Raw genomic sequence first — 22,640 nt, 5'->3', positions numbered from 1 at the left:
AAATTGCAAGCCTGTCCTTTTTAGGCTTCACTGCCTGCTGTGTATAAGTTAAAGGATTTCTTTGCCATTTTATGCACCTTATGTTTGACTTTGAACGGACAGACTGGAAAGAGCAGAACTCAATTATTTAATGGAGGCACCTGTTGCTCCCAGGGAAGCAGAGCTGTGGTTCCCTTGGATGGTCTCTGTAGTGCTTTCACCACAGGTGAACCCCAGAAATACACTGCAGAAGCAGGTGCTCTGGGTGCACCGTGCTGCTCAGTGTGGTTGGTCCCTAGAGGGATCCTTTTCCTTCTGGAACACAGCTGTGCAGTGCTTTGAGCTTTGCAGTGAAGAATACCCTTAAGCTTTAGCTGTGCTGTTCCAGAACACTGGTTCTTCCCACCGTGCAAAGAATGATCTGAGAGCTGTTGTTGATGTATTTAATTTATGTCAAGTGATTTGTTGTGTGTGCTAAACAGAATTATAATTAAGGACTGTTAATAGAATGATAGCTTGAGCTGACTGCAAAGCAGAGGGAAGTTTTTTTGAAGAAGTTTCCACAAAGAAAACAGGAACCATATTGTAGCACAAAGGTCTTGGAGGGAATTTGTCACGTCCTAGCAGCCTGGTTTTGTTTTTCTTCTTTGATGCAGGGTGAATTTGTTAATGAGTATGTTGGGGAGCTAATTGATGAAGAGGAGTGCCGAGCCCGAATCCGTTACGCCCAGGAGCATGATATCACCAATTTCTACATGTTGACACTGGATAAGGTATATGGAAGGAAATTCTTTTGTCAGGAGTGGAGACAGAGGTAAAATGATTGTAACGAAGGCACAGCAGTGTTCTTCTCCACAAAGTAAAGAAAGTTAGGTTCTGTTGAGCTGGTCTGCATTTCTGTTAAAGTGAAGACTAAAAGTGTAACTAGAATGTGCCTTGGAGAAGCTTTGGGCTGGATTTTAGGATTAGAAACATTGTTTGAGCCAACTTCCTTGGAGTTTATTCAAAGAAGCCAGGCAATAGTTTGTCTGAGGGCAATTGACTGAGAATCAAACGTTGCCCTTCCACATAACACAGTAGATTTTGTAACCTTAGGATCCTTCCCAGCACCTGAGCCACACAGAGTCCTGAGGTGGGCTGGTGTGTGCCACAGTGGGCAACAGCCCTCAAGTGTAGAAGCAGCAGGCACAATGAGACTGTCATTGAAGTTGAAATCTCAGGTCTTGCAGATCTGTGTAGAGGTGAGGTTTGTGACACCTACAGGCTCCTCAGTGGATTCTGGAGGCCAAGGTGGTGTAAGCTCCTGACTCCCAGAGGTAAGTAGTTTTGTCAGTGTCTTCTGATACCTTGTATCTCAACCTTGGAAAGACTCGAAGGGAAACCATTAAGAAAAGTATAAGAAAACACTGCATGGAACAGCATAATAGTATGGCTGCTTTCTGACCTTCCCTTCATCTTGCTGGAAATAATCACTGGCTGTATCTTGTTCTTTTATCTCCCTTGTTGTGACAAAACCAAAGGTCAGTTGCAGCTTCCCTCTCCTCTCCAAAAGTCTACAAAAGCCAGTATACTGTAGAGCAGTGCACCTCAGGTTATGTTTTGTTCCTGTTTTCTAGTTATACATTGAAGCATAAGAAATAGGAACTGATATTTTATGGCCTCACATTGCCCCAGGGAACATTCAGGTTGGATTTACGAAGTACTACTCTGAAAGAGTGGTCAGGCAGTGGAATGGACCGCCCAGGGAGCTGGTGGAGTCACCAAACCTGGTGCTGACATGGTTCCAGTACCAACTTACAGAAGGAGGTGATTTCCCAGAAAGCTGTGGTGGTGCCTTCATGGCTATTTGGGAGACTGTGCCTCTTGGAAGATGCTGGTGATACTGGGCAGGAGGCTGCTTTGATGTGCTGTCTGCCTGCACTGAGCAGAGATACCAGCGTGTGGAAATGGATCAGCTGTTTGTTGATTGTCCAGGCAACGCAGTGACACCTGGACTTAACGCTTGGTTAAAACATAAACTCACATTCTGGTGCTTTGCAGAATGTCCTGATGTCCAGCGATGAGATGCCACTACCAAAAAAATGCTTTCTTGGCATGCTGGTGCCTCTGCTTGGGTGGGCTGTGATGGTTACTAGATGTAGTCTGTTGCTTTAATTTCTTTTTTCAATTCTAGGATCGAATCATTGATGCTGGTCCCAAGGGCAATTACGCTCGGTTCATGAACCATTGCTGCCAGCCGAACTGTGAGACTCAGAAATGGTGTGTGAACGGTGACACGCGGGTCGGGCTCTTCGCAATTGTAAATATCAAAGCTGGTAAGGAACCCAGTTCTCTCAGTACTTGCAGTTAAAAGCATGGGAGCCTTTCTGTAAGGAAGAGAGGGATGGATGGTTTGCAGCCCACTGGAGGGAGATGCTTCATTTTTCTATTTCCACATTTAAATTCTTCTCATTTCACGTTGGCTGCAACATCAGCGCTGCCATAGTGAAACAAGGTCTGTGCTATAGATAGAGCTTTGTGGATCTAACTCACAGGGTCCAGGAAAGGAACTAAGCGTCCCAAAGCACGGAGTGGAATGCACTGTTTGTGGATGTCCTGTGTGTGTAGAGTGGAGCTGAGTTACATTCTCAGTCCTCACAGATCTCTGAGGGAGTAATGGGGTACCCATATGAGTTGGGGCAGCCATGTGGGTTACTTTCAAAAGTGCTTCGACTCTGGCAGTAGCAATAAAGGCGTTCTATCGCGTAGTTTGTTACAGCTTGTTTGGTTATTGTCTGCTTTTGTGCCAGGGACTGAGCTGACTTTCAACTACAATCTGGAGTGTTTGGGAAATGGAAAGACAGTCTGCAAATGTGGTGCTCCAAATTGCAGTGGCTTCCTAGGAGTGCGGCCAAAGGTATGATGCCTCCCATAGGCTTTTGTTCTTCCAGATGAGCTCTTTGTGTAAGTGTGGTACGTTTGTTGCAGAGACTTGAGGAAGGGCAGTTCACTTTCAGCGTGGCCATAGGAACTTTGCTGGTTGGATTTGGGCCAACATTCAAATGGAGTGTGCGGATTTTAGATCTGAATTTACTAAAGAATTGCTACAGATCATGACAGGAAATTGCATTTTCCAACTGAGGGGTAAATACAAGATTTTTTCCAGAATTTTCTGCTCATCATGGGAATTTCCATCTTCATAGAGTGCCAAAGGATGAACATGGGAAAGTCTTCTATCAGATCACCAAGAAACTTCAGCTCAGCCCATGTCTTTGTGAAGGCCTGATTAAACTTTGAGAATGTGGAAGGCCAGCAAACTGCATTCCTTTAGATCAGAGTTGCTTTAGAGCTCAGGCTCCTGCATCTTCCCTGCAGTAAGAGGAAAGTTGCTGTTTTTTCCCCATTTTCTGTTTAAGCAACTGATAAGTGCACATCAGACAGAAGTAATAAATTTGCCACGTCTGTAGTAGAGAAATCACTGCCTGTTAGAACTCACTGACTTCTGAAAACTTTGGTTTGTAACTGCAGTGTTTCAGTAACAGGAATTGATTTCAATTACGCCCTTGTGTGAGCTGATTCTCAGGGGGAAAAGGAACTAAGAGAAGCAGTTGGCTGAGCTCCCAGCTGTCAGCAGCTAAATTTCAGCTGTTAGTTTGTTTCCAGAGTTTCACCACATCAGTATAGAAGCCCTGTGCTCTGGTGTGTGGACACGGCTGTCTGCAGTTAGGGGTTAACAGCTCCAGTAGCACAGTTGTGAAGGCCTGTCGATGTGTGGGGGAAGTTTTGTGAAACTTCCAGAGAGCCGAGTTCTGCAGATGAATTAGCTTTTAAAAAATGGATGTCTTCAGAGGTTGAGAAGTGAGGTGAATTATGAGGTGAGGTGAAGGCACCTGGTGCATTCAAGTTCTTTTTTTTTTTTTGGTTGCAATTTAAAGTTCAATATATTACATGCTCCTCTGTTATACATGGTTTGACTACCATCATTTTTGCCCTGAAATTACAGGCTGCATGATGGAAATCAAAGAAAAGTGCCCTTAAGTTGACATTAATGTGATGGATGAGGTGATTCATTCCATCCTGATGAGATGGGCTAAGAAATAAATACCCAAGCAAACGGTGCCTTTATTTTTGGCAGATTCATCCCACAAAGTATGCGTTTTTAAATCTTCCTGAAGATGCAGGAAGTCAAAGTGTCACTGATCAGGCAGCCTGATCTAGCTGTGGTGTCCCATTGCAGGGCAGTTGGGCTAGATGGCCCTCAGACGTCCCTTCCAACTCTAGGAATTGTAAGATTCTACACTCATATTATTTGAACTCATATTAGGGACTCATATCAGGGACTCATATTAGTCCCTGGCACTCATTGTCCCATATTAGTAATCTTTCTAACTGAGAGTCCTTAAGAGTGCTTTGGAGACTGTTTTGTTGCAGTGAAAAACAGAAATGCTAAGGTTGCTCAGATAATTCAAATGATCTGTGAAAGGTCTTTCTTGTTCTCTTTTAATTAGGTGGCCAAAGTGCTAGACAGTGAGAATAGATGGAATAGTTTAGGTGTGGCCTCTGGATTCAGTGATTTCATTACCTGTGTTTACAATGATAAGACGGGTCTGACTTGTGGAAAGGATGGTGTAAAAACAAATATGTGAAAGGGAAGCAAGCATCAAGAAGCTGGCGCCCTGGTGAGACACAGTGAGCAGTCAGCACTGCAGAATTCTGAAACTGTAGCCTGGAGACAAAGAGTTTTAAATGCTTTTGGTTTGATCTTGGTGGAAGAATGACAAGAATGGTGCCTGATATTTATGCAGTGCTAAAGCCACCACATCTCAGCATGCATCTCAGCAGCCTGCAGAACGTGCTTTTGGACACAGGGATTAATGGAAAACTGTAAAATTTAGCTTGTGTCTGTTTATGTAAGCTATACTGGCCATTCATTGATGAGGCTGCTGGCTGGGCATGGGAGGTGCCATCGCTGGGTGTCTGGTACACTGGGAGGCTTATCCTGGGCTGGGTGAGCTCTGGGGATTAGGAGGGCCTGGCCTGAAAGGCTGTGGGGGGATGTGCAAAGAGGACACCTTAAGCCAAGGCCAAGGCTTGGCCATTTAGATGCCAATCTTTGGGACCCATAGCATAACTGCCTTTAAGACAGCTGTTGAGAGCATTGTAGCTTAAGCTTCCTGTGATAACAAAAAGATGTCTGGTGCCATCAGTGCTGAGAGGATCAGCAATTGCAGAGGAGTAGCTGGGTGCTGGGAATGGGCTCTGGTGTAGCGACTGGAGTCAGTACAGGAACAAATCTGCAATAAGATCATCAATGTGAAGCAGTTGTGTTGAGAAGGAGCTGCTGTGTTCAGCGCCAGCATGCAGCTGGGAACGCAGAAACACGGTCAGGTGTGCTGTGAGGTGTGAATGTCAGCGTGCAGGGGGCTCTGAGACACCATCTGCAAGTTGTGCTGGGGAGAAATGAACTCAGCAGAGGCAGAAGACCTGTATGTAGCCTGGTGGTGAGCTCAGGGAGGGAGAACCGCTTCTGCTGGGAGAGAATGGCCTTGCCACAATCCGATCCCCGCCTTAACGCCTTGTCTCTCCCACAGAGCCAGCCTGCCCTCAGCGAGGAGAAGTCCAAGAAGCTGAAGAGAAGGCCGCAGATGAAGCGCAGGTCACAGGCGGAGGTGATGAAGGAGAGGGAGGATGAGTGTTTCAGCTGCGGGGACGGAGGGCAGCTGGTTTCCTGCAAGAAGGCGGGCTGCCCCAAGGTGTACCATGCTGACTGCCTCAACCTGACCAAGAGGCCTGCAGGTCAGTGCAACGCAGCGTGCAGGCATGGATCCCAGGTCTGCTCTCCTTGTGCCATCCATGCATGTAGGTTTAACTCCAATTCAGAAAGGTAAAAGCCTGACTCGTGTCTTGTAGGCTAGTTAGCCTGACTTCTGCCAGACAAGGAGGATGGAAAAACCAGTCTGGGATTGAGTACCAAAGAACTGAATGATAAGAACATAAGCAATACCAGATAATTTTTTAAGTGGAATAACTCAGCAAAACACTAAATTAGGTTTGACGAGGTTATGAATTCGGTTAATAAAGACAACTGCATTGAATTGATTGGCTTAGGGAGCTGTAACTCTTTACTACTGTCATGGTTACAAATTCTCTGTGCAGCATTCTCTGACATGCTTGAAGTGAGCTGGGCGTGTGTAACAGGAGGGCTCTGGAAGTGGCTGTTGGTGTGACAGAGCTTCTGCCAGAGCTCCTGGGGAGCAGCACTGAGGGTTTAGCACCTTTAGCTGCAGCTTGACAGAAAGTACACAAGCGCTAGAAGCATATTTTGTAGATGGCAGAAAGCATGTGTTAAATTTGGGAAGGAGAATCCAGCATTTAACCTGTTCTCTGGCTTCCTCTTTGAAAAGCTTCTCCTAACAGCCTGACTTGAAACAGCACACAAGACTTCTGATACCATTCTCTTACATTCTGGAGGAATGCCATCTCCTTAGTTCTTTTCCAGATGAAACAAACAGCCTTTTCTTCTGCTCTTATTTTCTAGAATCATTCTTGGTCTGTACTGAAATGTGTTCCATTTGCCTGCATATATTTCAAAGTGTGGTAAGGGGTATTTTTAACATTGTTGCAAGTGAGGCCTAATTAAGATCGACAGAACAGAATAATTATATTTTGAGTTTTACATAAAATTTCTCAGGAAATGAGATCAGATTTGTTCTGTAGAAGTAACTTCTACTTAAAGTCATTCTGTATTTGCCCTATCGTCGCTGAGTCCTCTTGTCTTGTTCATCTTCCCATTCTTATTTTATTTCTTCCTCCTAGGGTCCTTTGCCCTGGCCGTGCTTTATTTCACTGCACCTTGTTGGTACCAGCATTTGTTCAGTGTATCAGTGTCACTGTCAGCTCCGAGCCTCTCTAACCACATACTTGCAGTTCCTCACAGCCTTGTGTTATCTGTGGTTCTGTAAGAGGACTTGCTATTCTGCTTCAGATATTACAATAATAACTAAAATAGACTTCTGAAGGACCTCGTTTGAAAAACCCCTCAGTTTGGCAGAAGATCTTTAATAGCTGGATCTTGAGAATGATTTGCAGCCAGTTGTGGCCATGTAACTGTTCTTTGTGTAGGCTGTTAATTTCATAGCTTGCTCCTTTAGAATATCATGCAGGACATCAAAGGTACACCAGTCTTTACTTCAAGTATTTCTTCTGTCATGGGCATTGCCGTTCAGTAATTGGAATTTCCTGCTTGTTTGCATGTTACTGATGGTGTGATCCCTCTTCCAAGAGCTCCTCAGCTCAGGGCTGTCCCTGGAGAGTCGGCTTGTTCGTTAGCCCTTTTATTCTGTCAAACACCGTTAGAGTGGTTTGATGTGATTTATCCTTCCTGTAACATACTGGCAGGTTTCACTGACTTTATTTTCCATCTGTACGAGTGACCTCTCTAATAACAGGCCCAGAATCTTTCCACTGGGCAAAGTGGCTGCTCAGGGCAGCTGTTCTGCTTCAGCAGCAGTGCACCAGGAGAGCTCACTGCATGCTGGGTGGGAAGGGGCTCGAGATGCAGGACCATAGGGAAACGGGGAGCAGTGGTAACTTGGGCTGCAGCACTGTGAGCCTGTGACGGGGGAGAACGCATGTGGTTTTAAACAGCCATGCCCTGAAAATGATGTCAGAAAATTGGAAAAGCACAAAAAAAATCTATGTATGTATTTTGAGACCGAAACAGAAGCCTTGGACTGGCTTCAAAGCAGGGGAAAAACTTACTACATGTTCTCTTCAGCCCAGGGGAAAAAGCAGCATGAGAAATTGGGGGTGGAAAGCTGATGTTGCACAAGAGCGTGGAGAAATGACCACAGCTGCTCAGCACAGAGCTGCAGTCTTCTGCCTGTCTGGAAAGAAGCTGCTAACCAAAACCACAGATGAGTGGGCTTGGTTCAGGGAGGTAGGAAGGGCTGTGGCCTGGCTGGTGCCCACGGCTGCCCTCCAGCATTGCCTGTGCAGATGTCTGTGGCTCCATTGGAGGTGCTGCGGGTGCTGCCCTGCAAGGAGCTGCTCTGAGCAGCGGCCCCAGGAGTGTGGGGCACCGTGGGGAGCACAGATGCAGGAGGCATCTTTGGAAAAGCAGCCACATTGCAGTGTGAGCTCAGAGCCTCTGTGTTGTGTACTCTGAATGCAAGTGGTTCTCTGTGGATTTAATGCTATGAACTGTCATGTTGACTTCGGGTTTTTTTGTTCTGTTTTGTTTGTCCATGATGGTCTTCATACTGTGATAGCATTACAGGTTCAGTGTGGATACTGAGCTCCTCAAGGCACAGCTTGGTTTTATGATAGGCATTTTTATCACAGCTGTACACAAAGTAAGGAAGATGCCTCTATTTACAGAAACAAGAGAAATATACTCCCTGATGTCCACTGCCCCCTTCTACTTTCTGATAAACAGGAAGGGAGGATGTTGGCTTAGAACTAATGAAGGCTTAGATGAACCTGAAACATCTACTTAAACAGTCTATTGCGCATTTCTGCTCTGCAATTCCTGCTGTTGCCTGGAAGTAAGAGAGACAAAGGTGTGCAAACCAGGGTGTTTACTCTTCTCTAGAGACTTGTACAGGTTAGTGTCACACTTGAGCCAAATGGACTTTTTGGTATGACCTGACACACCACAATTATGACCAATATAAGCTGCTTCATGTTGCTTCCAAGGATGCAGCTTCCTGTTAACTGCCCTTCAAGCCTAGAAGCTATGGCAGGTACTGAGAAGAACATGTAGGATTGCACAGGAGTATTACAGAGGTGTTACCTCTGTACGGGAGGGATTCTGGGCATGCATCTTCTCTTTATACCATTCGTAAGTTATGTCTTTTCTTCTCTGTTTGTACTGTAGGAAAATGGGAGTGCCCGTGGCATCAGTGTGATATGTGTGGTAAGGAAGCAGCTTCCTTCTGTGAGATGTGCCCCAGATCCTTCTGCAAGCAGCACCGGGAAGGCATGCTCTTCATCTCCAAGCTGGACGGACGTTTAAGCTGCACAGAGCACGATCCCTGCGGGCCTAACCCTCTAGAGCCAGGAGAAATCCGTGAGTATGTCCCTCCCATGGGAGCACTGACTAACGGCGATGACACCCAGCCACCAGAGCAGCCGCCCGCAGATACAGACCCGAGTATTCAGCCTTTGGACAGGCTGCCTCAGTCTGTGGCCTTCAAACTGCAGTCACCAGAAAAGCCCCCCGCAACACTAGCGCTGAGGCTGCCACCGTCAGAAAAACCCCCCACCACCTTAGCCCTGAGGGTGCAGCCCTCAAACAAGCCCCCCACCACCCTGGCCCTGAGACTGCCTCCACCGGACAAGCCGCCTGCTGCCCTGGCACTGAGGCTGCCACCGTCAAATAAACCCCCCACGACCTTGTCACTGAGGCTGAAGCCATCCAACAAACCCCCCACCACCCTGTCGCTCCGGCTGCAGCCCTCGGACAAACCTCCCACTACGCTGTCACTCCGCCTGCAGCCGTCAGACAGGCCCCAGGCTGCCCTGTCCCTGCGGCTGCAGCCGGAGAAGCAGCCCATCATTTTAGCGCTGAAGCCTGAGCAGGCTGACAAACCCCCCACCAACGCGGTGCTGTGGCCGCTGGATGAGTCTTCTGGCGATGTCTCGGAGCCTCATCTGCAGAGCAAATCTCCTCCAGGAACTCCGCATTCACTGGACGGGTCGCTGGTTCCTGCTGGTGCCCTGCTCCAGCTGTCAGATGAACCTCCAGCCATCGCTGAAGTTTTGGAGTTATCGGACAAGTCTCTCATTGACACCGAGACCCAGGAGATAGAGCTGCTGGATGAGTTTCCTGCAAAATGCCTGCATCCGCAGCTGTCAGACAGACTTCTCGCCGCGGCGGGGACCCTGCAGTCCCAGCCAGTGGATGAGCCTCCTGTGGCCGAGCAGCCTCAGCTGCTGAGCAAAGCTTCTGCCCAGAGTCCGCAGCCTCAGCCCGTGGAAGAGTCTCCCAGCTCTGCAATGCCGCACATCCCAGCATCAGAGGAGATTCTCAGCCCTGATGTTGAGGTGCTGTGGCCTCTGCCCATTGAAAACGTCCCCACCTCCCCAGTGTCACGAATCCTGCCCATGGAGAACGCTCCTGGGTTAGGTGTGTTACGACTCCCATCTCCAGAGAAAGCTTCCTTCTCTGGGGCAGTGCGAGTCTCGGCCGTGGAGAAGGCTCCCAGCTCCGGGGCACTCCATGCCTTCGCTCCAGAGAAGGCTCCCGCCTCAGGGATGCCACGGATCCTGCCCACAGACAAGGCTTCCAGCTTAGGGGTGTCGTGGGCACTGCCTCTGGAGAAGGCCCATGGCTCCCGGTCGCCGCACGTGCTGCCCTCAGACAAGGCTCTGGGCTCGGGGGCTCTGCGGATCCCACTCATGCAGAAGGTTCTCAGCCCCGGGGTGCTGCGGCCCCTGCCTCTGGAGAAGGCTGCCGATTCTGGGGCCCTGCGGCCCCTGCCTCTGGAGAAGGCGCTCGGCTCTGGGGTGGCCCGGCCTCAGCTCTTGGAGAGGCCCCCGTCTCTCACAGCCACATGGCCTCAGGCATCAGACAAGCTGGCCGCTGCTGTGGCTCCTCGGCCTCAAGTTTTGGACAAAGCCCCGGCTGCCTCAGCTCCGAGGCTGTTGCTGTCTGAGAAGGCGCTGCGGCCCGTCGACCAGAACGCCCAGCCCAAGGAGAGGGGAGCCCCTGCTGCAGAGCTGAGCCCCCAGCAGAAGGAGAGGACCATGTTAGCTGGCGAGCAGATCTCTTGGTCTGCTGGAAAGGCTGTGGCGCATGTTGGACAGGTACCTTGGCCCACAGAGAAACTACAGACACACGAGCAAACCCACTGGCCCGCTGCAAAAGCCCTGACACCTGCAGAGCAGTCTCCCCGGACAGCAGAGAAGCTACCAGAGCCGACACTTCAGCCTAGCTGGGAAGTGGCCTCGGTCCCCACAGAGCAAACCCCTTGGACATCAGAGAGATTGTGCGTGTTTGAGCAGACTCCACGGCCTGCCAGGGAAGCACCAGTACCCCAGGAGCAGACACAGTGGATTGTCACGAACATTCAGACAATTGAGCAGATTTCTTGGCTGTCTGGAAAAGTACGTATTCCTCGGGGGCAGGACCCTTTGCCTGAACAAAACACAGCGCTAGCTCATAACCAGGATTCTGTCTGTCACGAATTGGCCGACTCAGAGCCAAAGTGAGGTTGGTGAACGTGGGAGGCAGGTTCCAATCTTTTAATGTTTAGGGAGGGGGAAATTCTTTGTTTCGTTTTTTTAATCACTTCCCTGAGCCCAGCCCCTAACCCGTGCACATCCCATCCGTATTCTCTCGTGACATGAGCAAGGACATTCACTTAAGTCTGAGTGTGGCCCAGCCAAAGGGAGAGAGCATCCGTGACCTTTTCCTCTTCCTTATGCAAATGGTAAAGCTGAAATAAAGAGTCCACTCTGGGTAAAATCTCAAATTCCACTGAAATGGTCACGTTACTGATCCAGCGTGTTCAAGCTCCAGGTCCAATTCATAGGCAGGTTCCCCAGAACAGCGAGGGGCCTCGCTCTTGTTGCTCAGAGGAAGCAGATCCGTGAGGCTGCCCTGGGGCCGGAGATGCCACAGGGATCAGTGAGCAGTCACGTGTACTCTTGCCAGACTCTGTAGAAGCAGGGACAAGGTTTATGTGTTGTCTGCCCTGCAGGGTTTTGCTGTGTGAGGTTTGTCCGTGTGTTCGCTGGGCTGTGCCACGTGTGCGGTTCACTGAAGGACAAGCATCGTCTCCAGCTGAGTTCGGAGAGGAGCCTGCTGCACCTGGCCAGTGCAGTTCTCCAGCAATATGCAATATCCACGTAGGCTCCTTTACACAACTGCCCAGGTCCAAGAAACAGGGAATCTGAAGGAAGTTAGGGAGAAAAGAGATCTTGGAAGAAGCCATCTGGCAGTTTTTTCCTTCTTGCGTCTTAATCCCTTAGCACAGGACATGCAGAGTGCTTCCTGTACTTGGCAAACATCGCGACCTATACAGCAGCAATAGCAGTCAGGCAGAGCGAATTCCCCCTGGTGCTGTGCATGGCCTGCACACGGTGCCGCTGTTCCCTGCGAAATTTCCATCCGCTCTCTTCTCAACTGGTCACCGTGAGCCAGCAGATTTCACAGTCTTCTCTCTCCTTGCCTCAGATGTGTGCAGGAGGTGCTTGCGTCACACCAGGTCTTCCAGCAGCACGATGCGCTGCGGAGCTGCGAGCGAAGCCTGTGTTGTTTGCTCTGCAGCACAGAGGCGAAGGGGCCGTCTGTACCGGGATCCACCTCAACACCTTCCCCTGGGTGACTTCTGGCTTAACTCGCCTACAACCAAAGGAGACTTGAATTAACTGGATTATGTTGGTGTGTGTGTGTGTGTGTGTGTGCGTGTGTCCTTCCGACCCAATCGTAGTTCTCACACTGGAACACAGTGGGCTCTAGCAGCTGGCTGGCTTGCTTCTTGACTCTTCTTCCTTTTCCAGTTGAGGAGCTGTTTTGTCACCTGGTGGGTGCCCAGACTAGGCCTGCTGTGAAAGCAGCTTTGTCAAGCATTAAGGCAGCAGAGCGGCCGTGTGCAGGAGCGTCCTGGCGCACGCTGGAGCAGTGTGTGGTGGGCAGTGCTGCTGAGGGAGCCTTGCTGACCCTGTGTGCCCTCCTGCTCTCCATCACCTGACCTCTGCTATGCCTGAGCTCTCTGGTCAGGTAGCACCGCCGCTCCAGCCAGATCCTTGTCGTTGGGGCAGGTCTGCAGGGCGCTCAGGAAGGGGAGGCTTCTGCTCCGGCCTGACCCTTTCCTGCTGACATGGAAGCAGGTCCTTGGTCGCTCTTGGTGTGCAGGTGCTTGCTGCTCCCAAAGCGTGCGGTCACAAGCTTTGCAGTTTTCTTTGAGGGGAGGCAGACGCTTGTGCTGAGACAAATCCTGACCCGTTCTCCTTTGCTGATGCGTGCGCCCCACAGCAATGCCCTGCTGCCAAGGCCAGGCCTGCCTGGCAGAGCGGGACGTTACCAGTGAGTGGTGCATCTCTTCTCTAGTCCGAATCATTTCAGATCCTTTATAGAATAGCTAGCAACTTCGAAGAGCTTTATGGCTTATGGAAACTTAATGTTTAATGATGTTTTTTTCCGGGAAGACTGGCAGGTCCATTCCTGCTTGCTGCTGAAACGGGAAATGCAAGCAGCTCGTGTTTCTGCATGACTCCTGCACAAAGGGAATCAGGACAACTCCTCAGAGCCATTGAGAGAGAAGATAATCTAAGGGCATTCAACTTTTCTAAACAAAATAAAAAAAAAATGGTCATGAGGATAAGTATATTAAGTATTTATCTTGTGTGAGAAGGAAAATAAACCTTGAATTCGCATTTATAGGCCTTCCCATGAGCTGGACGTAGTCATGTAGATTGTGTAAGTAGGGTTACCTCCGTGCCAGCCGCCCCGCCAGCTCCAGCTGTAACCATGCAGGTATCTGCGCTGCTCTGTCCGACTCCGCTTTGCTTTGTCACGTGTTAACTAGTTATTTGTTTCATGAAAAATAAACTGTGAATATTTTTGGTGCAGGCTTTTTTAAATCTGTAAAATGGAGGAGTTCTCGATGAATTCTCACAAGCGCAGGTTTGAAAAGAATCACTTCTGTGAGTCGTGTGCTCCAACAGTAGGGCGAGGGCCGCGGCAGCAGCGCCTTTCCCGCAGCGAGCAGTGTTCTCCAAGCTTGTTTTCAGCAATGAATGCAGACTGAACTGTTGCATGGCATTTCAAAACCACGGCCTTACTCCTTGCAGCAGACTGCACCCTGCCTCTCTTCTTCTCCCTTAATGCCATTTCCACGAAGATCCAAGCTCCCACCTTGCTGCCTTCCATCTACATCGGAACACTGACTTCAGTGAGCTGCCCTTCCCTCAGCCCAGACGGTGATGCGTCAGATCAGCAGTGCTTCTCAGACATCCACAGGGCTCTGTGTGTTCGTGCTTTTGGGAGTGACTGTGCTGAGTCACCCCATAAAATATCCTGACCAAGCATGGGGAAAGGTCCCCTGCTGCTCCCAGCCTGTCCTCACCTGGAGGTGGTAGGAGGTGGTGGTTGGTAGGAGGAGGTGCCTCACTGGTGGTGGCAGCTGGTAGCACAGCTTTGGAGGCATGTACTGAAGCAGCCGGGTTCATTTCCTGCAATTCTTTGCTGCCTTGCAGAGTTTAGCCAGTTTGAATCATGGAGTTAGGAAAACACGTAGCCCTGGTTGGCTGCTCATGCAGGAGGAATGGCTGAAAGTCTGCTCCAACCTCCCGTGATGCTGCAGGTAGAGGCTGGCCAGCTTTGCTGCAGCGTGGCAGCTCCTGTGGTCTAACAGCAGCCCTTTTTTTAGTGAGAGAGATCTGATAATGAGGTGAATCCGGGGCAGCTGCTACTTCTGTGTTCCAGGATGGAGCTCTGTGGCGGTGCATTGTAGGTTTGGCCTCACTTCCCATTGCACAAGGGGCTGGAATCTTTGGCAGCCATGCACGTGCTTTGCCTGTGTGCTTGCTGGTGGGCTGGGCTGCCCCTGCTCCAAGCAGAGCATTGGGGGCAGCTGCTGTGGCCTTCATCTCACAGCATGGCCCCATTCAGTGCCCCGCTGTGGGCTGGTGAAGGAGCTCCTGTGGGCAGGATCCGCCTGCTGTGCAGTGCTGGAGGCAGTGAGCAACCTCTGCTGGGCTCAGCCCTTGAGCTCCAGGTCGTGGGGCTGTGCTTCTGCCAGGGCTCTGCTGAAGCTGGTGGGAAAGCAATGCCATGAGGGATCACTCCATACCATCCTTCAATGCCTGCTAGCTCAGGTAGCTTTCCGTACTGCTGTTCTCAGCTTAAACCTTTTGCTCTTTACAAAACAAAACAAAACCAGAATGACTTCCATGCACAAACCATCCAGCTCGTACTGTGGGTGCATGCATTACAATGTGGCATTAACCCCCCCAGGCACAGGCACAGCTTTACAGGTGTGCCATTGAATCTGGGAGGTGAGACGTGATTAAAGCTTCAGAACAGTCCTGTATCGGGGGTGAGGAGATGCAGCTTAGGATGCTGGAGGAGCTGCAGCCGTGTTTCATGGGGGAGAAGAGTAAAAAAGCAGACTTAAATGTAATGCCTGGTGAGCTGCTTTAACCCGAGCACACCGTGGTGTGAGCTGCTTGTGCTGATGGTGTTACAGCAGGGTGTTGGTGTGAGCAGCCTCAGACCTTCAACGCTTTGTTTATTTTTAATTTCAGCCCTAACTTGATTTTGCTTGGTGTTTGGAATAACCGTACTTGTAACCTGCTTGTAATGTGCTTTGCCCTAAACTACCGATGAGTCTTTGCCAGCGAGTGAATGTTGAAGCAAAGTGGCAAAACGTGCAGCTGCTCTGAAAGGAAGCGATGGAGGCAGCCGCCCGCGTCCAGCGAGCGCTTGTGCTGTGCTTTGGCCACCAAGGCTCTGTGCTGATGGTTCCTGCAGCAGCGATGCCAACAGGGGGCTGCCGGGGGCCGTGGGGTTGGGGCCGCCCCTCAGGCAGCTCGAGGGGGGAAGTTTCTCCAACAGCGACCCCGTGGGGGCCGAGGGCGGTGGGATGGCGTGCGCCTGGGCTGGGGAAGCGGCAGTGATGGACAGTCCCTACAGCACTGAATCTACCTCCTAGGGAAATCTGAGAAATGGGTGTTGCTATGTCCTATTTCAAGGTAAAGTTTTAATCAGTTTGCCCTTGGTTAAGCTCTTGGGCTATCGTGGTGCTATTGTAAATCGTTCGGCAGCTTAGCACAGTAGGGCTGAACTCACGGCTCCCAGCCCGTGGGCCGGAGGCTGTCGCTGGGGCTGGGCTTTGGTGCGTGCGACCAAAACAGGACAAGGCACGTCTCCTGTGCTGGGGGACACCGCGTTCCTCCCATTTGTGGTGGCTCTGAGGCTCGCAGCACTGAGCCCTGTGAGCGCAGGCAGCGAGTGGAGCCGCGTGAAGCAGCCAGGCGTCCGCTAACTGCATGTTCTGTGTGTCCGTTTGGTACTGAGCTGGTTTCAGTTTTTGTTTTTCTGATGTTTCCGAGTTGTTGACTTCAAGGAACTGGGTTTTGTGTTGGGTTTTTTGTTTTGTTTTGTTTTGTTTTGTTTTTTAAGACACTGGGAACTTCTGAGGAGAAGCAGCAGCAGCAGCAGCGGGGAGCTCAAGGGGAAGCTGGGCTGGAGCTGGGGGTGGCCCTGGCAGGTCGGGATGAGAGTGGCTGTGTTAGATACTGTGTCGGGTTCCTAGCATCCTGTCATTAGCTGGTGCTCCCGGGGAGTGCGGCCCCATCCCAGCTCAGAGGGGATAGCCCTGGGCATGCAGAACCAAGGGAGGGGATGCCCTTGCTACCTGTCCCCATCCCTTGCTGTCAGGGAGGGTACAAAGGCTCGTGGTGGGCTCAAGGCCGGGCTCTGCTGCCTGTGGGGTGCTGGTGGATAGAGGACTGCGGCCCTCAGGCCCCGCTGAAGGGAGCAGTGGCTGCAGTGGGGGTGCCCATGTGGGGGGGCTTTGGGGTCGCGTGGTCACACTGAGCTGCCCGGGTCTCACGTGTCAGTTCTAAGCGGGAATGCCAGAGCGGGTGAGAGAAACCTACATATTTCCAGCATGTATATTATTTTTAGAAGAGGGAGAGGGGAGAGTCTTGGACCATTGATTACTTTCATTTTGCTCCCCTTAGACTGTTGGCTGTGTATGTGAAACTTATAATGAAAAGAGGGTTGCCCTGCCCAGGTGCTCCCAGAACATGTACTGTAATTCTTTGTATATAGAAGAAAAATTACTGTAAAGTAAAGTTTAACTTTACTCTCGATGTCCTCCTGTGTTTTGTCTTGATGAGTTTGGGCAGCAGGTGAGGGCGGCTGGGCCGCAGCCACCAGACACGGCGCCGGCATCATGCCTGTGACCCGGTCTCAGACCACAATGCATTTTATTTACATTGTACACCGTGATAGAAGACGCTTAAATAATCCGCAAAGAATCGGGCGACATCTCCAAGAAAATAAGTTATGGATGCTGCTGGGTCTCTGCCAACAGGCAGCAGGGGCTCCTCGATGGGCACCTGCGGCTCCCAGCACCGCGCAGCTCCATACACCGAGGCCAGGGAGCGGAGTGATCCATGGGGCTGCGCTTCCCTTGCACACAGCTTCTCACACAGCTAAAATACAGCAGGTAAAAAACAGACGGAGTCCAAAGAGCAGTGGGGCAGGCAGCCCGCACCAGCAGTTCCCTTTTGGCTGAAGATCTCAGTGGTGGCAGCAGCTGTACAGGTAGGAACTGCTTTTCTGGCCCAGGTCAACACCTTTCTCCTCTGGAAGAGAATGGAGCAGGAGGCTGCTGACAGTTCTGTGCAGTGATGCTGAATGTAGCCCACCCAAAAGCCCAGAGAGAACATCCTTCCCAACAAAGCTTACAGAGACAGCAAAGGAGAAAGGGACCTATGAGCCCCCGAGTGTTTGTTCTCTGAACCTTCCTTGCGGGTCCCCCTGCAGTGGGTGCTCACCTGTCATCTCCTGGAAGGCAGTGAAGTGGACGTAGTCCTCAGCCACCTTCTGGAACAGCTCATCTGCAGGGATCAAGGCGCAGTGTGGGTGCCCACAGTTCCCCACACCCACACACGGCCACTCATGGCACTGCTATGGCATGGGGCTACTCACCCACGTTCTGTCCTGTCTTGCTGGAGGTCTCAAACAGCTCTGCCTTGACCTCTGAAATAAAGGCCCAGATTAGCTGTTGCTGTGGGCACAGCACGTGCCCACAGCTCAGCTGTCACCAGGGCCACCCCTCAGCTGTGGCTGCTGTCAGTGCACTGGCAGGGGCCCAGGACACAACTGTGCACTTCCCCAGGCTCAGCTGGCAGCAGCCCTTGCCCGCACACCGGGATATGCCATGCTGAGGAGGCTCCTGGCAGAGCCAAAGCCCCATTGCCCAGGGAGCCCCAACAACCCCCACAGAGGGGCGGATGCAGCATCTGGGCCCTGTGGGATCTGGGCGGTGGGAAAGGCCCTACCATCGGCATAGTCCTGCACGTCGTGGAAGTCAACGTCTCGCTTCCTCCGGTCTTCCTCCAGCAAGTCACTCTTGGTGCCACACAGGTAGATCCGGCAGCCCTACAGTAGCACAAGGGCAGCAGGCACTGCCACCACTCCCTGTCCCCAGCCTCTCCACGAGCCCCCACCCAGAAAACAACCCCAACACAGAACTCATCCTCAGTGTTACCTCCTCGCAGTTCTGCAGCTCGTTCACCCAGAACTTGGCGCGCTGGAAGCTGCTGCTGTTGGTGAGGTCTGGGAGAGAGGTGTCAGGCCCTGCCCCAGGCCCCAGTGTCCCCCCCAGACCCACTGTCGCTGTCACCAACCCCGAGCCCTCACCGTAGCAGACGACGGCAGCTCGCGCCCCACGATAGTAGATGCGGCTCATGGCCTCGTAGCGCTCGGAGCCCGCTGTGTCCTGGGGGCACAAGGGGGAACGGTCAGCAGTGGGGGGGTCAGGGAGTGAGCAGGGACGGTGCTCTGTGCTCAGCACTCACCCAGATCCCCAGTGTCACCGTCTGCTCCCCCACAGACAGCACCTTTGCCACGAACGCAGCCCCGATCGTCTGCAAAAGTGGTGGAAGGACGGTGAGGCCGGGGGGGGCACAGAGGGGTCTGAAATGGGGACAAAAGGGGAACCCACGAGTTGGGGATGCGGTGGAACACGGCACTGGGGTGGGGACACGAGGACTCGGCGGAGGCCGGCACAGAGGCACGGGGGGCATTTGGCCGACGGAGGTGTGGGAGACGCTCCGGGGACGGCAGGGTGACATGGGGGATATAGAGGCGCGCGGGGAGAGCGGAGCCGTGGGGGCACCGTGGGGACCCGACTCAGGGGGACCGGCCCGGGGACGTGGAGGGGAAGGGGAGGGCAGGAGCACACGGCGGGGAGGCCCTGGGACACCCGACCCGGGGACCGCCGGGGGACGCGGAGGGGACAGTCGGGCCGCAGCCGCGCCGCGGATCCTCACGTTCTGATAGGGCCCTGCGCGGAAGCGGCGGTGCACGCAGCGCTCCACCAGGCTGCTCTTGCCCACGCCCTCCTGGCCCAGCAGCACCACTTTGGCGTCCACCCGCCGCCCGCTCATCCTCGCGCCGCGCCGGGCCGGGGCGGGGCCGAGGCGCCGGAAGCGGCGGCGCGAGGGGGCGGGGCTTAAGGCGGAAGTGCACGGGGGCGGGGCTTAAGGGCGGAAGTACGTGCGAGCGAGGAGGAACTGCGCGGCGAGGGTAGGGGCCGCATGGCGGCCGCCCAGCAGGCGCGGGCCGGAACGGGCGCGGCGGCGCGGCCCTGAGCCCGAGCCCATGGGGAAGTACTGCGCCAGCCTGGGCGTCCTCAAAGGGCCCTGGGACCAGGTCTTCGCCGCCTTCTGGCAGCGCTACCCCAACCCCTACAGGTGCGCCGCAGCCCCCGGAGGTCCTCCTTCATCCCCCGGAGAGGCCCCGAGGAATCCCTGTCCCGGGGCCCCGCAGGCCCAGCGCCCTCCGCTCCCCTCAGCTGGTCCCGACGTGCCGCCTCCCGCGCCGGGTGGGGCCCGGATGGCCGGGAGCGGGCTCTGACCATCGTTTCCCCTCTCTCCGTTTCAGCAAACATGTCCTGACCGAGGACATCGTGCACCGGGAGGTGACGGCGGACCACAAGCTGCTCTCCCGGCGGCTCCTGACCAAGACCAACCGCATGCCGCGCTGGGCCGAACGCTTCTTCCCGGCCAACGTCGCCCACTCCGTCTACATCCTGGAGGACTCAATCGTGGACCCCAAGAACCGAACCATGACCACGTTCACCTGGAACATCAATCACGCGCGCCTGATGGTGGGTGTAGGTGGGTTGGGGGTGGGTGCGGGTGGCCCCCGGGCAGCGCTCACAGCTGCGCTGTGCTCCCTGCAGGCGGTGGAGGAGCGCTGCGTCTACCGGGTGAACCCTGAGAACAGCAGCTGGACTGAAGTGAAGCGCGAGGCCTGGGTCTCCTCCAGCCTCTTTGGCGTCTCACGGGCAGTCCAGGTGAGTGCTGCATAGAGCCCCTGCTGTGCCGTCTCTTTCAAGAGCTCAGTCACTGCTGTACCCATGCCCTGTGCTGGTTTTCCCCCTTTCCCCATCGCTTCCCAATCTTTGTGACCTCTTGGGGAGTCCAGAGCCACCATATATTTGGGATTGCTCAGCCTGGGACAGAGCCTGAGGAAGGATTGCTGGTTGCACCTCCATAAGTTTTTCTGTTGCAGGAGTTTGGTCTGGCCAGGTTCAAAAGCAACGTGACCAAGAGCACTAAAGGATTTGAATACGTGCTAGCAAAGATGCAAGGTAAACAGCCAAGGGTAGGGTAGGGCAGGGCTGGGTAGGACAAGTCTCTGGGAGATGCAGGTCATGCTGGCATCACTCCAGTCCATGCGTAGGCCCCAGCTTCAGCTAAACTGACTGTGACATCTTTGCCCCTTGCCTTTGCCCTCACAAGAACAACTGCTCTTCCGGAGTGGAGCTGCCAGGCAGTACAGCCAGGCCCAGGCTGTGCTGTGCGGAGGCTGGGCGGGGTGGAGCACGGACAGAAGGGGGAGCAGAGCAGCAGTTGTCACGTGCCTGGAACTCACTGGGACGTGCTATAATGCATGTGGGTTGGGAACACAGGGCTGGGTTTCTTCTGTGTGGAGGAGAAGGCAGGACATGGTTCACCCAGCTTGTTTCAGCTGGGGCAATGCAGAGGCAACTGGGGTCGGGTCAACAACTTGTGTGTTTCAGGAGAAGCTCCATCTAAAACCCTGGTGGAGACAGCAAAGGAAGCAACCGAGAAAGCAAAGGAGACAGCTCTGGCTGCTACAGAAAAAGCCAAGGACCTAGCAAGCAAGGCAGCCACTAAGAAGAAGCAGTTCGTGTGAGGAGCTGGACACAGGCAAGAGCTGGGCTACACCAGAACAGATAGGAGCCTCCTTAAATTTTATATTTTTAACTGTAAAAGTCTGACAATCAGCTGCTGTTAGATCCTAAGATGTAATTATCATTAAAGAGTCGACTTCCACCTCTGACTTGGCTGAGGGCTGGGCTTTTGGAGCAGAGCTCTGGGGATGGATGCAGGCAGCGAGTCCTGCCAGCCACAGGCAAGAAGCAGACACAGTTTAACCAAGTGCCTTTACTGCAATAATAGTATCAGTATATACAAGAGAGAGGAGTCAGGGTATGGTGGGGGCACGAAGCATTGCTAAGCATGCTTGCTTCCCCTTCCTGGCTCCAGCAGGGCTAGCCTGTAGCTGCCTCTGGGGGGTGGGCACTGCCCTGCGTCCACTGTACACAATCACAGCACGTCCCCACTGGGGTCAGGCTGTTTGCCAGTGCCTTCCACGCCCCCCAGTACTTTGCTGTGCAGAGTGGGGCCCAGCATCCAGCTCTACTCAGCCACCTGGGGTAGGGATGCACCAGGCACCCGATGCCCCCCACAGCCCCGGGTTGATGTGGCGTGTGTCCCGGAGGACAGTGCTGTCAGGACCAGGGGCTGCGGGGGCTGGAGTAGCTGTGGTCTTTCCCGGTGCAGAAGCCAACCAGCGGCTCCGCACCGAGCCCTGCACCCTCCACGTCGACCTCGGCTTCCTCTGCGCAGAGGGGCAGGGTCAGCGCCCAGCGGCCGCCCAATGCCCCCCCCATCACCCTCATACAGACCTCCGTCTGAGCCCGACTGCTCCGAGAGCTGTGACGAGTCCAGGCTGTCGGCACGGCTCCGCTCGGCCCCGCCAGGGCTCAGCAGCTGCTCCAGCCGCTGTCGCAGGCTCTGCTGCCGGCTCCGCAGGCGGTCCTTCACCCGGCGCGCTCTCACCTCCTGCTCCTGCAGCCGCTGCGGGACCCGGCGGGCGGTCAGGTTTGAGGGAGAACGGAGGGATGCGGACCCCTCCCCTCCACCGGCGCCGGGCTGAGCTCACCTGGATGTGCAGCCGAGCGCGGTGCAGGAGGCTCAGCGTGGTGGGCCGGGCCGGCCCCGAGCCCAGCGGCACCTGCTGCTTCAGCTGCTCCAGGCAGCGCCGGAGCTGCGCCCGCCTGCGGCCGGGACGGCGGTCAGCGCAACAGGGCACGGCCCGGCCCCGCGCCCCGCTCCGTTCCCCCGCCGGTACCTGTGCTTCTCCAACGCGTTGTGCACCGACCTGTGGGAGCGCGCGGGCCGTCAGCACCGGGACCGGCACCGGGAGGCGATGACGCTCCCCCCGCGCGCCGCTCACCTGCCGCCGTCCCCGGCCTGGCGGAGCCGCGCAGGGCACGGCGAGGCGTACCCGTGTTCGGCCTCCGCCAGGCACGGGGCGATCCGGTCGCGCCGCTCCCTCCGCTCCAGGAACTCGGCCGCCTGCAGCAGCACCTGGATGCTGGAGGCCGCGCGCTCCATGGCTGCGGCCGGGCCCCGCCGGGTGCGGGCGCCGCGGGAGGTGGCGGCGGGGCCGGGCCGGGCGGCGGGAGCGCCCATTGGCCGCGCGCGGCCCCGCGGGGCTGACGTCGGCGCGCCGGGGAAACAACTTCGGGCGGGAAAGCTCGTGCTTCAAATTTGAATCGGAGCGGGGCGGGGCCACGCCCCCTCGCGGCAGACCACGCCCCCTCGCGGCAGACCACGCCCGCCCGGACGCAGGCCACGCCCCCTCGCGTTCGGCCCCTCCCCGGCGCGTCGGAGCGCGC

At 54.0% G+C, this 22,640-nt stretch overlaps 4 protein-coding genes across 5 annotated transcripts in view; 2 read left to right on the top strand and 2 right to left on the bottom strand.

Annotated features, from left to right (window-relative positions):
• NSD1 (nuclear receptor binding SET domain protein 1) overlaps positions 1-16,783 on the top strand; it is a 57,655-nt gene extending 40,872 nt beyond the window's left edge. For both annotated transcript variants that reach the window (XM_048960111.1, XM_048960108.1), the window contains exons 19-23: positions 636-752; positions 2,153-2,294; positions 2,769-2,875; positions 5,550-5,754; positions 8,837-16,783. In XM_048960111.1, coding sequence (XP_048816068.1) covers positions 636-752; positions 2,153-2,294; positions 2,769-2,875; positions 5,550-5,754; positions 8,837-11,172 — 2,907 coding nt within the window. In that variant the 3' untranslated portion in view covers positions 11,173-16,783. The remainder of the gene's footprint in view (positions 1-635; positions 753-2,152; positions 2,295-2,768; positions 2,876-5,549; positions 5,755-8,836) is intronic.
• Positions 16,784-16,879: 96 nt separating this feature from the next.
• Positions 16,880-19,135, bottom strand: RAB24 (RAB24, member RAS oncogene family). The gene is made up of 8 exons (XM_048960112.1): positions 18,976-19,135; positions 18,502-18,570; positions 18,344-18,422; positions 18,192-18,259; positions 17,983-18,082; positions 17,630-17,680; positions 17,476-17,538; positions 16,880-17,283 (listed from the first exon to the last, which is right to left on the bottom strand). The coding sequence occupies exons 1-8, from the start codon at positions 19,090-19,092 to the stop codon at positions 17,219-17,221; spliced, it is 612 nt and encodes a 203-aa protein (XP_048816069.1). The 5' UTR covers positions 19,093-19,135; the 3' UTR covers positions 16,880-17,218.
• Positions 19,136-19,189: 54 nt separating this feature from the next.
• PRELID1 (PRELI domain containing 1) lies at positions 19,190-21,009 on the top strand. The gene is made up of 5 exons (XM_048960441.1): positions 19,190-19,398; positions 19,589-19,814; positions 19,890-20,003; positions 20,222-20,300; positions 20,733-21,009. Exons 1-5 carry the CDS (start codon positions 19,307-19,309, stop codon positions 20,867-20,869), a joined length of 648 nt encoding a protein of 215 aa, XP_048816398.1. The 5' UTR covers positions 19,190-19,306; the 3' UTR covers positions 20,870-21,009.
• A 120-nt stretch (positions 21,010-21,129) lies between these two features.
• Positions 21,130-22,396, bottom strand: MXD3 (MAX dimerization protein 3). The gene is made up of 5 exons (XM_048960442.1): positions 22,196-22,396; positions 22,091-22,120; positions 21,902-22,016; positions 21,645-21,816; positions 21,130-21,577 (listed from the first exon to the last, which is right to left on the bottom strand). The coding sequence occupies exons 1-5, from the start codon at positions 22,354-22,356 to the stop codon at positions 21,468-21,470; spliced, it is 588 nt and encodes a 195-aa protein (XP_048816399.1). The 5' UTR covers positions 22,357-22,396; the 3' UTR covers positions 21,130-21,467.
• Between the last annotated feature and the right edge of the window lie 244 nt (positions 22,397-22,640).

The sequence above is a fragment of the Lagopus muta genome, chromosome 14, assembly GCF_023343835.1.
Source record: "Lagopus muta isolate bLagMut1 chromosome 14, bLagMut1 primary, whole genome shotgun sequence".
Taxonomy (NCBI): Eukaryota; Metazoa; Chordata; class Aves; order Galliformes; family Phasianidae; genus Lagopus; species Lagopus muta.
The sequence above is the reverse complement of the archived record's forward strand: the minus strand, read 5'-3'. Positions and strand labels throughout refer to the sequence as shown.